This window comes from Geotrypetes seraphini, chromosome 14, assembly GCF_902459505.1.
Source record: "Geotrypetes seraphini chromosome 14, aGeoSer1.1, whole genome shotgun sequence".
NCBI lineage: Eukaryota > Metazoa > Chordata > Amphibia > Gymnophiona > Dermophiidae > Geotrypetes > Geotrypetes seraphini.
In genome coordinates this window covers 37,251,626-37,269,543 of record NC_047097.1, presented here as the reverse complement: position 1 = coordinate 37,269,543, position 17,918 = coordinate 37,251,626, and the positions used below count along the sequence as shown (strand labels likewise).

General features: G+C 45.9%; 1 protein-coding gene across 1 annotated transcript; it reads left to right on the top strand.

Moving 5' to 3' along the window:
* Positions 1 to 15,282: 15,282 nt before the first annotated feature.
* Positions 15,283 to 17,660, top strand: LOC117348459 (beta-1,3-galactosyl-O-glycosyl-glycoprotein beta-1,6-N-acetylglucosaminyltransferase 3-like). Its single transcript, XM_033920645.1, has one exon. The coding sequence runs from the start codon at positions 15,447 to 15,449 to the stop codon at positions 16,743 to 16,745; it is 1,299 nt and encodes a 432-aa protein (XP_033776536.1). The 5' UTR covers positions 15,283 to 15,446; the 3' UTR covers positions 16,746 to 17,660.
* The last annotated feature ends 258 nt before the right edge of the window (positions 17,661 to 17,918 follow it).

The following is a 17,918-nucleotide window of genomic DNA, read 5'->3' as shown; positions in this document are numbered from 1 at the left end:
ATGCTTTCTCTCCTCCACACCTCATTCCCTTCCCCAACTTTTTCTTCCTCTCTCCCTGACCTTTCTTTCTTTTTTTCTGTTTCTCTTCTTTCCTTCTGTTTCCCTGCCTGCCCCCTTTCTTTCTTTCTCCCTGCCGTTCCCCAAGCCACTGCCACTGCCGCTGCCATCGGGGAACAGGACCCACCAATGGATAACAGGCCCCAAAGCCGACGCCGACGCATGCTCTCCCTGACGTCAATTCTGCAATCGGAGAGGAAGTTCCGCCCAGCCAGGCAGCGATTGGCTGGCCCGAACTTCCTCTCCGACTGCAGAATTGACGTCGGGGAGAAGAAGACTTATCGGCTCGATAGATTAGATCGCCAAGACAAAGTGAGTCCTGGATGATCGACTCACTTTGCCTTGGCGAGCTACTGGCGCCCCTGCCTCGGGCCCCCTGTCAGCTCCGGGCCCGGCGGCCCTGCGGCACACCAGGCAACATCTCGCGGCACACTAGTGTGCCGCGGAACAGCGGTTGAAAAACACTGGCCTAGGGCCTCTTTTCTAAATCCGGCCCTGCTTTCACCACACAGATGAAATTTCTTTACCATCACATAAGTGAGGATTTCTTGTCACCACACAGGTACGCTCTGAGCAAAAACCGACATGCTCAGATCACACACACTCTCTGATCACGTCGAGGTCACAAATTGAAGAGCTCTAAGGTAGTTTGTGATTGGCCCATTGTGCTGCAGCTGAACTAATGTGTGCCTGTGCTGAGCTTACTGCCTACATGATGAACTCCAGAGGAGGGAGAGCCGGCGGATGAGTTTTTGCTTCTGAGGAGCTGTGGCGCTTCACTTTCTGTTGCCTTTGTGTAGCCGCCCGAGTGAGGAACGGGATGGTTCTCTGGCTCTCAGCTGCTTCCTGCCCTGCCCCCACCTTAGCTGACCAAAGTTGCGCGGGGTAAGTGTGGGCACTGGATCTGGAGAAGGGAAGAACCTTGGGGAGGGGCGGGGCGGGACAGGCCAGAACCCTGCACCTCCTAATCCACGTCTCCCCGCTGCCATGGTGAAAGTGGCTGCAGCTCCTGAGCACTGGGGTGGCTGGCTGGGAGAGGGCCTATTCCCCCTGCCGAACCATATCGGTTGTCTGTGTTTGATATTCAACTTACCCACCCCGTTGACCTGGATAACCCCGCTGATATTTCTTCCATCAATTCGAAACTGAATCAAATCTCTCACTGGTTAAACAAAAATATGTTAGCTCTTAACATCAGTAAAACCAAAGCAATGATTTTCCCAGTTAAGGATGGTTTCTCCTCTTCCGTCACTATTAAAATAAACTTTGTTCCTGTTCAAATAGTTACTTCTATTAAACTTATTGGAGTTATTCTTGACGGAAAATTCTCGTTCCATGATCATATAAGTTCAGTAGTCAAGAAATGATTTTACCGCCTTCGAATGATTAGATCTCTTTCTACTTTATTAGACCAAACTTCTTTAAATACTCTTATTCATTCGCTAGTCATTTCGGGGTAAATTCTCTATATTACGTCTAACTTCGGCGTGCTTTAGACGTCCGGAAAACGCAAGTGTCAATAAAACGGTGCTTAGGCGTGCGGTAGACGTCTCTACAACCGCTTGGCGCAGGATAGACACAGTTTTCTGAAACGTCATTGAGACATCTCCAATGGACCCTTCCTAGACGCCAGATAAATGTCGGTACGATTTTTTATTTTTTTTTTAGATTATACTTTTTTATACTCTTTACTGATTTATTATCAGTCATTCAGCATTGTAAGTATAGGATGATGAAAAAGATAATCAAAACACAGTATACCATTTTGTAAACTATATATTAGTTGATCTGGCAATATCAGTGAGGTAGGGAATGGCAGACAGAGAACACTGCTGTGTTGTATCTTTTTCCTCTAGGATATCAGAATTGTACAGTTTACCATTAATACAAGGAAAAAAAAAATATGTTATGTTTCAAAGGAGAACTAGAAGATGAAACGTACCGAGTGGGTGTTGAACTTACATTATCAGTATGGAAGGTGGGAACGGGTAGATGTATGCTACACAGAAAGCTGTACAGTAATGTCATACTCACCTCCTATTAGACGTGGAAAGGATATGACTTTGAACACCATATAGACTTCTTATAAACTTCGTTTAAGTTCCACAAAGACTGGCAGGAAAGGCACCCTAAGTCATCCAATAAGCTTTCTCTGGATTTCCCAGAGACATTATTTCAGAGAGGATAGTTTAGAAGTGATATCTTGCTCGAAAGAACACTCTCCTGGTCTTAAAACATTGCTACAATCAGCTCATTCTTCACAACAAAGGTAAATCCCATAACTTACACTGGCCCAACTTAGAAACAGAATCAAAACACAGATCAGACCTGAATGTGGCTTCTAGTTCACATGAAGAGGAAGTAGCCAGCAGCACAATGCTGACCTCATTATGACATCATCAAGGTGCACCTGGAAGGTAGATATGCCACAAGTAAAAGACAAGCCGGGAGTTGAACTCACAACCTACGGATGATCGCTACAGTGCTTTTACTCACTGACCTACACCACCTTTTACACCTGTATCTCTGGTTCCCCTGTCATAGCATACCTTAGTGATGTGCTAAAGTATACTCTACTTAGCTATCATATCACAGTCAGTTGAGGCAAAAGACTGGTAGCTCAATGGTGTAAAGCACCACTGTCACAGATGCGACACCCATATTCTTAAGTATGGTTCAATAAATGTAATACAGAGTCAAAATTATGCTGTTTATTTTATCAAACCCAAGCTCAACTTTGTAATGTATTGTGTATAGTCTTGCTAATGTGTTTGTGATGAAAATGAGAAGCGATAGGTGTATATCCTATATAATAAAACCCTAGCCGCGCATGCGCACTTACCTGCGTGCTTCTGTGATCTCTGCTCTGTGATCAGTAGGTCTGTGGCCAGCAGGAGTGCAGATGCAGCAGCCAGGCAACTTGTTGACACACAGCACAGCCGGCGACTCCCCCCTCCCGCCCTCACTCACCACCAAAACCACCACCGCCAAAGCCTCCTCCTTCTGCCCAGCCGGGAGGAGGGCTCCGAGTTGCTGAAGACTGTCCCAGATCAGCTTACACGGTCCCTAAAAAATGAACCTTTTCATCTGAGGCGCGAGGCTGCGGTGATCTTCCTCCCCCGGCTCACTAAGGTTCCGTCTTAAGAAATTCAAATGTAGGATCGTACTGGGACGCTGGAGACGCAAGTTCAGGCCCTGCAGGCTCAGTGCACGACCCTCCACGAGCGGCTTGAGGACCAGGAGAACTGCGGCCGCCGCAACAATATTCGCCTGGTGGGCCTGGCGGAAACCATCCGAGATGCTGAGCTCTGTGAGTTGGTGGAAATGTGGCTGCCTGGAGCGGTGGGCTTTACCCCGGACGGGACGCGCACCTTGGTGGAGAGGGTGCATCGCCTGGGTCCGCGTCGGGAGGGCGCGGGCAGGCCTCGACCTGTTATTGACAGGTACTTGAACTTTGCTGACAAGGCCCAGGTCATGGCTCTGTATAGAAAAAAGGGCACGCTGGAGCACGCGGGCATTAAGATCTTGCTCTTCAACGACTACTCTGCCGAAGTGGCTGCTCGCCGGCGCGCCCTGGCGCCTTATTGCACCGAGCTCCACAACAGAGGCCTCCGCTTCGTGGTGCAATATCCTGCACGGGTCCGGGTCTTTGAGGCCGGGGGACCGAAGACTTGCGAGGACGTGGAGGCGCTACAGGCCTATATAAGATCTCTGGCGCCTGTACCTCCGGTGCCCTAGGGCGATCCGCTTTAATTTCCTCAAGACTCTCTTCAGATTTTGACTTCCTGGAGACCACAGGACTGGACCGGGGGCTGGACAGTCCTGCGCATATGCCCCTTGTTTCCATGTTATGGGGGCTCTAGGGCTATGGGGCCAGCCGTACATATTTGTTAGTTCCATGGCTCTCCTGCTTGCTGTTTTTGGAGGATGACTATGCTTCGGCCTGGGATATGGGCTGCCTCCCTGTCTACCGGGAAGGTGTACCTGGCCCTTTATTTGGGGGGGGGAGTTTGCGGGAGTACTATTCTGTTATACCTGCTGTTCTCTCCGCTTTGACACCTTCATAGGACCTCCTTACCCGGGTCCCTGGACTTTGACAATGTTTTCCTTTTTGCCCTTTATGATCATAATGATCTTGAACTTTGGGTGTCTGGTAATTTGTCCTATGCCCCTTGTTTGCTTTTTTGGACAAATGACGATTCTGTTGCCCTTGGGTGTGTTTGTGCTGGGAGGTTTACTGTTGGGGGTAGGGGGGGTGTTTGAGGCTTTTAGGGTCTTTTTGCGTGAGGGGGTTGGGGGGGCTTTCAGTATTATGTTTTTACTGTGGGAGGGAGGGGATAGAGGGGTTGCTGGTTGGGTATGGGAGGGAGGGGCGGGAGGCTGAACGGGTGGGGTATTGTTTCTCTAGTGGGATGTGGATTGTTTGTGTGTGGTGTGCTTGGGTGTGGATGTTTGAGTGGTGTGGATCTGGAATGGGGAGGGGGGGTATGGCTGCGGAGGGGAGGTTCTCTAGTTCAATGGAGGGATAGGGGCTCTATTGATGGCTCTTGGGGGTCTGGCTGGGAGTTCTTCAGGGATCGTGTGATGCTTCGTTGGGACTGGGCATTGATGCTGGGTACTTCCCATGGCTATGGCTGACTTGGTGTGTCTCACGTTGAACGTGGCAGGCATCAACTCTCCTGTGAAGCGCACCAAGGTCTTGTCGTTTTTGAAGAAGGAAAAAGTCTCTGTGGCTTTTCTACAAGAGACTCATCTCACGGCCTGCGAACATCAGAAGCTGCAGCGTGACTGGGTGGGGGAAGTGGTGGTGTCCTCTTATTCATCCAGGCAGAGGGGGGTAGCTATTCTCATACATAAGGCGGTGGCTGTGGTCACCCACAGGGTCATCCGGGACCCACAGGGCCGCTTTGTCATCTGGGTGGGGACTTTGAATGATAGACCTGTGGTGCTCTGCAATGTTTACGCTCCTAATGTCTACACTCCCTCTTTCTTCTCTACTCTCTTGGCCCACTTGATAGCATTACCGAATTATGAACTCCTGGTGGGCGGGGATTTTAACATCACTAGCGATCCTTCCATTGATTGTAAGCCCCCGAGACCAGTGGCGACGGATAATGAGCGTAGGGGGGTGAATTTCCTGATGGGAGAGTTGGACCTCCAGGATGTGTGGAGGGTTTACCACCCTGGGGAGATGGATTTCACCTTTTTTTCAGGGGTCCATCACTGTCACTCCCGTCTGGATTATTTTTTACTCCCCTCTCGTTCCATTGGGCGGACGGTGCGTACCCACATATTGGATGTTCCTTTTAGTGATCATGCTGCTGTGTCATTGTCTCTCAAGTGGGGGAGCGGTTCCCCAGTTGATCGCATTTGGCGCTTTAACCCCTCCTTGTACTTAGATGAGGAATTTCACGCCTATCTTATCGAGGAATGGTCTAAGTATAAGCAGACAAATGAGGGGACCGAGGTCTCGGATACCGTGTTTTGGGAAGCAGCGAAGGCCTATCTCCGTGGGTGTGTTATAGCCTACTCTATTCGTAAGCGTAAGCTACGGGATGCTGAACTTACGTCGCTGGCAAAACAAATGAGGGAATGCCGGTTATATCACTTACGGCACAGTTCTGAGGAAGCTCGACAGTCGTACCTCCGTTTGCGTAAACAAATTGACGCCATTCTCTCTGCGCGGGCTTTAACTCATCTAGATGTTTACAAGTTTCAACTATATAGATGGGGCAATCGGGCGGGGAAGCTCCTGGCCAACCTGGTTCGACCATTCCGCCGTGCAGCGCGCATTTCCCATATTCGGGACTCCTCCAATGTGTTGCATAGGACGGAGACGGATATCCAGTCCCAATTCGTACGTTTTTATAGCGACCTCTATAGCGCGGGCGTGTATGATACTGAAGCTCGGGACCTTTCCTTTCGAGACTTGAATCTTCCTTATGTCTCGGAGGAGCACCGCGAACTACTCAATGCCCCTATTACTTGTCGGGAGATATCCACGGCCATCGGACGTTTGAAACTCGCCAAGGCTGCAGGACTGGACGGAATGGGGCCCGAGTTTTATAAGATTTTACATCATCATGTGGGCCCTGCCTTATGTGCCATGTTTGGTGATATGCAGGCCTCGGATAGAATTCTTCCGGAGCAGAACCATGCTCATGTCGTGGTGCTTCCTAAACCGGGTAAGGATCCCACGCTGGTGGGCTCTTATAGACCCATATCTCTGCTTAACCAAGATATGAAACTTCTTACGGCTATTCTGGCCAAGCGTCTGGCTCAGGTTGTCCCTTTGCTTGTACATCCTAACCAGGTGGGTTTTGTGCCTGGTCGTTTTTCCTCGGCTAACTTTCTCAAGACACTGGTGGCTCTGAGGGAGGGCAGGGGACGCTCTGGGGACGATTTGTTGGCTAGCTTAGATGCCGAGAAAGCCTTCGACAAGGTCGTTTGGCCTTACCTTTTCTGGGTCTTGCGGCGCTTTGGCATTACCGGCTCCTTCCTTGAATGGGTGGTCCGTTTGTATACGGCTCCTATCACTCAGCTCCTTATAAATCGTCAGCGCACGGCTCCTTTTCCTCTGCGGAGAGGGACTCGGCAGGGGTGTCCTTTGTCGCCATTGCTATTTATACTTTCGCTTGAACCGCTGGCGGCTAAGATCCGAGACGCTCCGGGAATAGAGGGCATCCAAGTGGGGACAGAGCTATGTAAGATCACCATGTTTGCGGATGATATGCTGCTCTTTGTCGGCAATGCCCGGGTTTCTATCCAAGTTTCAAGTTTATTGATTTTTAATATCCCGATCATAAAACAAATATCTGACCGGTTAACAATAAAAAATTTTAAAATAGGAGAGTATCCCTTGCATATCTTCCTTTATTGACTCTTTCGGGGCTTTTTCCGGACTGTGTATAAATTTCAGTAAGTCCGAGGCGCTCCCTGTCACTTCGCCTTGTGCATCGCGAGCTCTGCCCACTTTCCCTTTTAGATGGGCGGTGGGGGAGCTTAAATACCTAGGGATCTTCCTTAGCGCTGACTGGGCTGTGGTTTATCGGAGCAACATTGCGAATCGTCTTGCTCAGCTCCGGGATGCTTGTCATCGATGGGGGGACCTCCCTCTGTAGCTCTTTGGTCGTATTGCCTTAGTGAAAATGGTTCTGTTGCCCAAGATTCTTTATCCTTTACAGATGATTCCTCTGTGGCTGTGGGCGGCCGAGGAGAGGGCCTACCGGTCCTTTGTTGGTTCCTTTATCTGGCGGAACCGGAGGGCCCGCGTTGGGTTTTGGAGACTCACACAGAGCAGAGACCGAGGTGGTTTAGCACTTCCGGATCTCCGGTTATATAATGTGGCGGCCCTGATGCGCTGGGTGCATGAACTTTACACGCTAGGTTCTCGCTTTGCTCCTCCGGGCCTGTTCGATTCTTGGGTGGCTCCACACTGTGCGCTGGCTTGTCTTGACGTCCCTAGGTGGTGGCGCCCCAGGACGGGTTGTAATTCTCTTTGGGTGGATCCGCTGCGGCGTGCGCGACACCGGATAGGGGGGGGGAGCGCGGGACCACTGGGCTTTTCAATTTGTTCAGGGTAACCCTGCGTTCCCGCCGGGTGTCGGTGGAACGCGTGGCCTAGAGGCCAGCTTTGGCTCGTGTTTCTGCTTGGGGCATGTTACTTCTTCGCCCTCCGCGGATGGGACTTTCCCTCCCCTTGCTGACCTCCGTCGTCACTGGTCTCTCCCTGATATGCCTTTCTTTGCTTATTTACAGCTGCGTCACTTTTATGAGGCCTCTCGGAGGTGCGCCCCAACTGGCTATCGTTTCCTGAAGGTTGACCACATCTTTCTCTCTCTCCCTGCCTCTTCGAATTCTCTCTCCACTTGGTATAGGATGGCCCGGGCAGAACGACCGGACGCTCGGCTCCTTGGTTTAGCTTCCCAATGGACTGAGGAGCTGGGGGAGCCGGTCGGGGTTCAGATGTTGGTGGCTTGCTTTTCCAGCATCCCCAGAGGGGCACGGAATGTCTCCCTCCAGGAAATACAATTCAAAATACTACACCGCACATATTTTACTAGGGTACGGGGCAGGAGGGCGGGTCTTTGGGGAACAGATATCTGTGTTAAATGTCAGCGTATGCGTGGCACCCTTGTACACATGTTACTGGAATATCCGCAGCTGGAAACTTACTGGAATGGGGTGTTGGATTTCTTGGCTCGGGTTGTGCAAACGCCTTTTCAGTGGTCATATTTACTTATTCTACTGGGGTGCGAGGGGGAGGTGTTAGACCAGGGCCTCAGATTGGAACACTGGCACTTTTTGTACACTGCTCTGCTGGTGGCCAAGCGTGGTGTGCTCCGTCTTTGGATGGATGTCAGTGCGCCTGAGGTGCTAGGATGGAAGCGCTCCTTACTCCACTGTCACAGATGCGACACCCATATTCTTAAGTATGGTTCAATAAATGTAATACAGAGTCAAAATTATGCTGTTTATTTTATCAAACCCAAGCTCAACTTTGTAATGTATTGTGTATAGTCTTGCTAATGTGTTTGTGATGAAAATGAGAAGCGATAGGTGTATATCACCCAACCCCACCTAACCGAGAAAAGTACAGTATCCCCGAAACCAACGTGTCTCCTAACACCCTCCCCCCTTCCGCTAATAAACGGCAACTTACCAACAGAAGAAAATCAAAAGAGATGAATATAGGCTTTTTGGAAGCACGCAAAACTTCGAGATCAATCTATAAAAAATAAAAGTACAGTATTCCCGAAACCAACGCATCTCCTAACACCTTCCGCTAACAAATGGCAACTTACCAACAGAAGAAAATCAAAAGAGATGAATGTAGGCTTTTTGGAAGTGTGCAAAACTTCTAGATTGATCCGTTAAAAAAGAACGAACTCAAAGAATTCAACAGCTCGCTCACAAACCTCCGATGCTAAAAATTTTCAAAAAGCTAAGGTCACAGCTTGTACAGCTTGCAACAGTACTTCAGAAAAATAACGGTTGGTAAGAATACTTCCTTATATTGCCTTTATGACGACAACAATGCTTTGCAGTAGGCGCATTTGGAGCCCGCTAATGACGTCTGCGATTAAACCAGGCCCCATTTCTACGCAGTGAAGTCCTAAAGAGCTAGCACATGCATTATGAGCTTCAAAACTAACAAGGATACAGTGCGCACGCGCGTCAATCGATGTTTCAGCGCTAATAGCGGCGTGTTTACGATTGGATCATTTGTATGGAAAAGCTTTACTGACTCGATCACCTACAATGACTCGGAAATGGATAGGATATGAAGCAGATATATTTCGGGACTTTAGTGAATCCTGCCCTAATTCTATTCTCTATTAGCACTACTTTCTTTAATTCTAAGATATAGATCTGCAGGAGTCAGTGATCAATCCCTATTCACACCCCTCTTGTACCTTTGCCAAAACATAGAAGTAAAGCCGCATGACTTTTCAAAACCTGGGGGGAGCTTCGGAAGATGACTTTGGGGGTGGGCGGAGCTAACTCTCGCCGCTGCCCCTGCTTCTCTTTCTCTCCCTTCTCTCCTGTTTATCCCTCTTCCAGGTTTTTCCTATACCCCTCCGCTCGCCTCCTGCTCCTCTCTGCTGCCTGCAGAGCCGAACGGCTGAGCGCCGTTGGCCCCTCCCCTTTTAAGGGGGAGCTTCGGTAGATGACGTTGGGGGTGGGCAGAACTAACTCTCACCACTGCCCCTGCTTCTCTTTCTCTCCCTTCTCTCCTGTTTACCCCTCTTCCGGATTTCTCCTGTCCCCCTCCGCTCACTTCCTGCTCCTCTCAGCTTCCTGCAGAGCCATTTATCAGGATATTTTCCTATATCCTTCCCTAGATTGTGGGGGATTATCAGCTTTTACTGCTTCTAAGGGCAACATTCTATATACAAAATATAGAAAATAATGCAAATAACCCTAAGCGTTCTCCTATCTGTATATACAAGCCTTATAAATACGCAACCCTCCTTAACTAAACCTGCCGTTAATATACTTGTTATTACCTATAGAGTTATATACAAGGTTACATAAAATAAGAAAACTACTTACATTCCGTACGGACACTGCACAGCTTTTACATTACCTTCATATCCGACGTGCAGGATGTCTTTCAACACACAGGTGTCCTTTCACCCAGGGCCGGATTTTCCTATAGGCTAACTAGGCTTCAGCCTAGGGCCTCAAGATCAAGAGGGGCCTACATTCAAATTGTTAGCAAAATTAAAATTACACTATTCTAAAAACAGTGAACACTAAAACACTGAACCGAAAATAAGGAGAAATTCTACGCATATGACTAATAAACAAACATAAAAATGTATTGGTTAAGATCAACGCGTTCGGCTCATTGGGTTTGTTCGTTTGTATATACTAGATTGCACCAAAGTATAGTTCATACGTTCATTGATTGCTATGGCAAATATTGACGTGTCTTATCCTACTAAGCTCTGGTTTGTTCTTGCATGAATAAAGTGCAGATTGGTGTAGATTGGAACAGACAAACGAACAGCCCTATTGATATCCCGACGTTCGGTTATATTCCTGTTACTTCGATAGTATGAAACACGTGTTAATGTTATTAGAAAAGATTCTTATTTTAGGATTGCGTACACGATCATTTGATTCTCGCCTTTTGAGTTCAGTAGGTTCAATACTTTAGTGAAGTGTTTATAGACTTTTGAAAAAAATTTTTGTGACAATATCTTCATTTCGCGGAATTCTAAGTAAGTTCTTAACATATGTTTTAATTTGCATATTTTAAAATGTATATTACGTGCTTTATTTTATATTTTCATGATTATATCATAAATAATAAAATCCTAGAGCGTGCATGGGCTGTTGAAATATCGTGAGTCCTGGTGGTGTGAGGTGTGTTTCTGTGTCACTCCTCACGGTGCCTGCGCCAGCGACTCATCAAAAATTCAGCCGGGGGTGGGGAATCCGAATTGCACACGTGCTCCAGCTCCGGATTGGATCCCGCTGCTCCTCTCCCCCTTCCCTCCCCCCCCCGACCTCTTTCCGTCTCCGGAGGGAAATCGGTCTCAGCCCCGGGTGATTTATTTTATTATCTCTCATGTAATTTGCTAACTTAAAAATGGGATGTGAAAGGGCCTCATAAGTGGAATAGCCTAGGGCCTCTTTTCTAAATCCGGCCCTGCTTTCACCACACAGATGAAATTTCTTTACCATCACACAAGTGAGGATTTCTTGCGCTCTGAACAAAAACCGACACGCTCAGATCACACACACTCTCTGATCACGTCGGGGTCACAAATTGAAGAGCTCTAATTTCGTTTGTGATTGGCCCATTGTGCTGCAGATGAACTAATGTGTGCCTGTGCTGAGCTTACTGCCTACATGATGAACTCCAGAGGAGGGAGAGGCAGCGGATGAGTTTCTGCTTCTGAGGAGCTGTGGCGCTTCACTTTCTGTTGCCTTTGTGTAGCCGCCCGAGTGAGGAACGGGATGGTTCTCTGGCTCTCAGCTACGTCCTGCCCTGCCCCCACCTTAGCTGGCCAAAGTTGCGTGGGGTAAGTGTTGGAACTGGATCTGGAGAAGGGAAGGTCCTTGGGGGGGGGGGGGGGGCGGGGCGGGATGGGACGGGACAGGCCAGAACCCTGCACCTCCTAATCCACGTCTCCCCGCTGCCATGGTGAAAGTGGCTGCAGCTCCTGAGCACTGGGGTGGTTGGCTGGGAGAGGGCCTATTCCCCCTGCCGAACTATATCGGTTGTCTGTGTTAGATATTCAACTTACCCACCCCGTTGACCTGGATAACCCTGCCGATATTTCTTCCATCAATTCGAAACTGAATCAAATCTGTTACTGGTTAAACAAAAATATGTTAGCTCTTAACATCAGTAAAACCAAAGCAATGATTTTCCCAGTTAAGGATGGTTTCTTCTCTTCCGTCACTATTAAAATAAACTTTGTTCCTGTTCAAATAGTTACTTCTATTAAACTTCTTGGAGTTATTCTTGACGGAAAATTCTCGTTCCATGATCATATAAGTTCAGTAGTCAAGAAATGTTTTTACCGCCTTCGAATGATTAGATCTCTTTCTACTTTATTAGATCAAACTTCTTTAAATACTCTTATTCATTCGCTAGTCATTTCATGTCTAGACTATAGCAATGCATTATATAAAGGCATCACTAAGAAAGAAATAAAACGCCTCCAAATTATTCAAAATACTGCCATTAAAATCATTTCAAAAGCTTGAAAATTTGATCATGTCACACCACTTTTGATTAACGCCCATTGGCTTCCCATAGATCATCGAATTACTTATAAAATAATGTTACTGATACATAAAACCATAGCTTCCGGTCTACCTGATTTCATCAACAGGTTATTAATCCCCCACACCCCCCATCGCACATTACATTCTTCTAATCAAAACCTGTTATCCATTTCCTCTTTAAGACACATTGGCACCATGCGTACTAATATCTTTTCTGTTACGGCCCCTACCATCTGGAACTCAGCACCAAATTATATAAGAGAAATTTCATCACTTGATAAATTTAAAAGAAGCTTGAAGGCCTTTCTTTTTAAAGACGCATTTGGAGTATAATAGTCCTTTTAAGGATTGTAATGGAACTTTGCTCCTTGCTTTTCTTATTCATTTTAATCTTTTCTACAAAGCGCTAGATTATTTATTTTTTGTTCCCCTCCCTTTTGTTTTGATCCTTCTCCCTCTCTTTTTCATTACTACCCTTTTTCATTTTGTTTCGGTAAGTTAATAAGAACATAAGCACTGCCTCTGCCGAGTCAGACCATAGGTCCATCATGCCCAGCAGTCCGCTTCCGCGGCAGTCCCGTAGGTCAATGACCTGTAAGTGATCTATTACTCTAAAGCCCTTTGTACTGTACAGTAACCCTCTAATTGTACCCCTCAATCCCCTTTTCCTTCAGGAATTCATCCAATCCCATTTTGAAACCCAAAATCGTACTCTGCTCTACTACCTCCTCTGGAAGCGCATTTCAGGTGTCCACCACCCTCTGAGTGAAGAAGAACTTCCTAGCATTAGTTCTGAACCTATCCCCCTTCAATTTGTTTGAGTGTTCTCTAGTTTTTGTTGCCCCCGCCAGTCTGAAGAATCTGTCCCTCTCTACCTTCTCTATACCCTTCATGATCTTGTAAGTTTCTATCATATCCCCTCTAAGTCTCCGCTTTTCCAGGGAAAAGAGCCACAGCTTCTCCAGCCTCTCAGCATATGAAAGGCTTTCCATGCCCTTTATAATTTTTGTTGCTCTTCTCTGGACCCTCTCGAGTATCGCCATATCCTTCTATGTGTTTGACTGTCTGTTTTAATAATTATAATTTGTTTTTAATTTATGCCTTTCTACTCTTTGTTTTTATATATTATGTAAAACCGCTTTGAATTTTGATAAGGTGGTATATCAAATTTTTAAATAAACCTGAAACCTGAAACCTAAATCTGAACCACTTGGAAGAAGCCAGCAGGTGCTGCTGAAGTCCGGTTAGTGGGGTGGGTGAGGGGGAAAGGCTTGGTGGGTGCTGAGACTTGGCATGCATGTGACAGGTGGAGAAGAAAAGAGAGGAGAGTCAATTTGGCCCAAAAGTTAGGCAGGGGTGGACTTGGGATTGTGGGGGATAGCTAGGGGGGAAGGGAGAGAGAAGTGACAGGCAGACCAGGGTGAGGAGAAGAAAGAGTGAGAGCTAGCATGAAGGGAGAGAGTGAGGTGACAGGGAGAGAAGGGGGGTGAGGCACAAGATAGCAGAGACAAGTAAGCAGGCAGTATGGCTAATATGAGAACTAGCAAAAGGGACAAGTGACGACCATCATGAGGGGTAGGGAGAATGAAGCATGGAGCATGGGATCACAAGTGGCTAGAGAATAAGGTGGCAGACAGGCCAGCCAAGGTGATAGCCTTCCACCTTGGTCAGAGAAAGAGAATTAGGGAGAGTGAAGTGGATGGGAGTGAAAGGAAAGGGAGAGAATCTGGTAACAGGAACAGGCATAAGAGGGTACAGAGATGATGGTGACAGGATCAGGGGTAGGGAGAGTGTGGTGATGGTGAGAAGGAAGCAAGTGGGCCAGTGTGAGGGGTAGGGAGGTTGTGTTTTGTATGTATGAAAAGGACTGTTTTCTTTTAGCGTTGACTGTGCAGGATCGATCTGTACTAATCTGGCTTCAGTTTAACAATGGGTTTATTAATGTTCTAATGCTCACTGCAGTGTTTATGATGCTCCCTTTTCCTAGGTGTACCTTTGCTTGGTAACTCATGGATTATTACTAAAAATATTTGTTTATAGTGAGGAGGGGGTATTAAAAAAGGAAGGGGTGTTAAAAATTATTGTATTTTAATTTTGGTTTAAATAAACTAAGGCTTAAAAAAAAATCAAAACTTTCTGAAGTAATTGCTGCTTTTTATGGGGACAGGCAACTTTTATGTGAGGACGGAGGTGGTTCCTCGAGGGGATGGAGAGATTCCTCATAGGGACGGGTGGGATTTTGGCGGAGACGGATGGGATTTCTGTCATCAGCAGAGCTAAGCTACGAGCTGAAGAATTTCCTAAGTCTAAGAAATAAGAAGGACCGTACCATGTAGAGGGTAAGGAGGAGTCAGGGGAATGTTCACAGGAACTCAGCTAGCATTGGCTTGTACTCCTGAGAAAGAAGGAGAACCACAGCCTAGAAAAGCCAAGGCAGCCTAGGAGGTAAGAACCCAGGTAGGGCTAAAGGAATAACAGTTAATCTCTTAAGGGCAACATTCTGCAGTGTTCTCAAGAAAGTGTCACAGTAAGGCTGTAAAAGTGCACGGGTTTGGAAGTGTCTGTTAAAACTGACTCTACTATGGGGAAAGAAGGGATTAAAGAAAAGGTTAGTTTTTTGTTAGATATAAAGTATTTTTTAAAGTAAAGTAGTAGAAGGGTGCTGTTTTAAAAGATTGTTGGTTAGAGTCTAATTCTGTTATGAAATGATAAGTAGTAGTTGTAGAAATGTTAACAGGGGTTGTTGAGCTGTTTGTGAAAATACCTGTTAGAATATTGTATGTAAAGCCCAAGAAGCAGGAAGACTTAGGAGTACTAAAGAGAAAAGGGCTTGTCTGAAAGGGGGAGGGGCAGAAGGAGCTCAGTTCTGTTGAGTTGCAAGCAGAGTAAGGGACAGCAGCACTAATTCAGGAGTGTGAGAAAGCTCCTGTTTGAGTAAGGTAGAAATAGGAGCTGATGGTCTTTGTGTCTTTGTGCATTTCTGTAAGCAAAAAATAATGTTTCTGTTCTTTTGAACTGAAGAGAACTGATATTAGCTTTCAACAACTGATTAAACCTGGATTATGTTTTTTTCATTTAATTAGAGGAAAAAACAAACAATAGATATAAAACAAAACGGGCAAATCATCTGAATTTGAAAAATGAGGCTTTGCAAGAGAAGGAATCGCTATTTCTTGCTCATTGGGCTGCTTTCATTTGTCTTCATAATGCGGACATACATTTTTCAACTGTATAGTTTAGATGAGCTGCACCAAGAGGTTTTCTATCTGAGAAACAATTACCGCAAGACCCAGTTTGTCACCTCAATGAAATTGCCTTCCAGCAATCAAATCAACTGCTCCAAAGTAATACAAGGAGATCAAGACGCAGTGCAATTGGCACTTTTGCACCAAAAGAATGCCCGCAAGAAGGAGCTGCGTATATCTGAGATGGACTATTTGAAATTTACTAAAGATTGTAACCATTACAAGATGAGCCGGAGGTTTATTCCTATTCCACTAAGCAAAGAGGAAGAGAATTATCCCATTGCATATTCTATGGTCATCCATGAACAAATTGAAATGTTTGAAAGACTTTTAAGGGCAATTTACAACCCTCAGAATATCTATTGTGTCCATGTGGATAAAAAGTCTCCTGATTTATACAAGCAAGCTGTTCGAGCCATTGTTTCTTGTTTTGAAAATGTATTTATAGCATCCAAATTGGAAAAATTGGTTTACACATCATGGTCCAGGGTTCAAGCTGATCTGAACTGCATGGAGGATTTGCTGAAAAGTAAAGTGCCCTGGAGATATCTGATAAACACTTGCGGCACCGACTTCCCAATAAAGACCAACATGGAGATAGTCAGAGCCCTGAAGCTATTGAAGGGCAAAAATAGTCTAGAGTCTGAAAAGCCACAATATAAAGTATTTCGTTGGCAGTTTTCTTATAAAACTACTACAATTGTAGAGAGAACTAATATTACGAAGGGTCCTCCACCAATCAGTTCTCCAATGTTTGTTGGAAGTGCTTATTTTGTGGTTACAAGAGAATTTGTGAACTACGTATTGGAAAATTCTGAAGTACAGAAACTAATAGAATGGTCAAAGGATACTTTAATGCCAGAAGAACACATTTGGGCAACTCTAAATCGAATGTCCTGTGTCCCTGGATCTACTCCATACCATAAAAAATATGACATTTCAGACTTAAATGCAATTGCAAGACTTCAGAGATGGGAGTGGCATGAAGGAGATATAGGTAAAGGGGCAGCGTATCCCCAATGCACAGGTATTTTCCGACGGTCTATCTGTATTAATGGAGCTGGAGATCTCCACTTTGTACTTCAGCAGCATCATTTATTTGTCAATAAATTTGATGTCAGGGTGGATGACTATGCTGTTCAATGCCTGGAAGAGTATCTGAGAGATAAAGCTCTTTATGGAGAGGAACCTTAAGATTTTCCCCATGGTCTGCAATTATGAGAAGAAAACGCTGTAGCTCGACTTTGAGATCCTTGTTGATTGCAATAACATAAGAATGATCATGTTTTTCATCTACTTTCTCCTACTTTCATCTACTTTCTCCTATTCTGTATGTATTTGAGAGGGAGGGAGCTTAGTAAATCAGGCGCTATATTCGTGAATGAATGTTTGAAATTGCAATTCAGTTGTTTAACCTCTGCTGTATGTGAACTTCAACTCTACTGTATATTTAAATGCAGTTTCCCAAACCTAGTTGGGTTTCAAGATTCATTATTCACAAATTTGACCTCATGCATTTGCATTGTGCATATCCTGAAAACCCAACTGGCAGTGGTGTCCCCAGAACAGGTTTGGAAAGCCTGGCTAAATGTCTAGGGGGAAAAACAATATACTCTATATAAGAGTTGGACATAGAATTCTTTGCAGGTCATTTTATAAACCTTACCTGGATATTCTGTGTGGAATTAGCAGAATTTACATGTGTAGATTCTAAGCTTGGCATTTACATGAAGATATGAGGGGGTTCTGAGAAGTTCTCAGCTCACCCAAGAAGTGAATGACATGGGTATGGTTCAATCAATAATCTGAAATAATATCAAAACATAGAATTTTGTTTCTGCAAATTGGCACTTAACAAAATAAGATAACACTAATTTCAGCTACAGTAGCAAAATAATGCTCAGAATTTAGGAAGTTTGATGATTGGGCTGAGAACTTTTCAGCACCTCTGTACACTGTAGCTGTTTACTCAAAGAATTGCCAGGGAATGCACAAATTCAAAGTGAGCATGTTCTGGGTGGTCGAAGAATATGCATGTACTTCCCCCCGGTGTCAGGTCAAAACCGCGGAAGACAAAGGTGCGCGCCGACGAAAATAACTGTTTTTAGGGGCTCCGATGGGGGTGTGTGGGGGGAACCCCCCCACTTTACTTTATACAGATCGTGCCGCGTTGTGGGAAAAAGTTAAGTTTACAGTATAATGAGGGGGGTTACAACCCCCCAAACCACCTACAATGCCGCCGCGATCTGTATTAAATAAAGCGTGGGGGCTCCCCAACAAAACCCCCCTGTCGGAGCCCCTAAAAACTGTCATTTTCTTCGGCGCACGCCTTTGTCTTCCGCGGTTTTGTCTATGAACCCTTCCCCC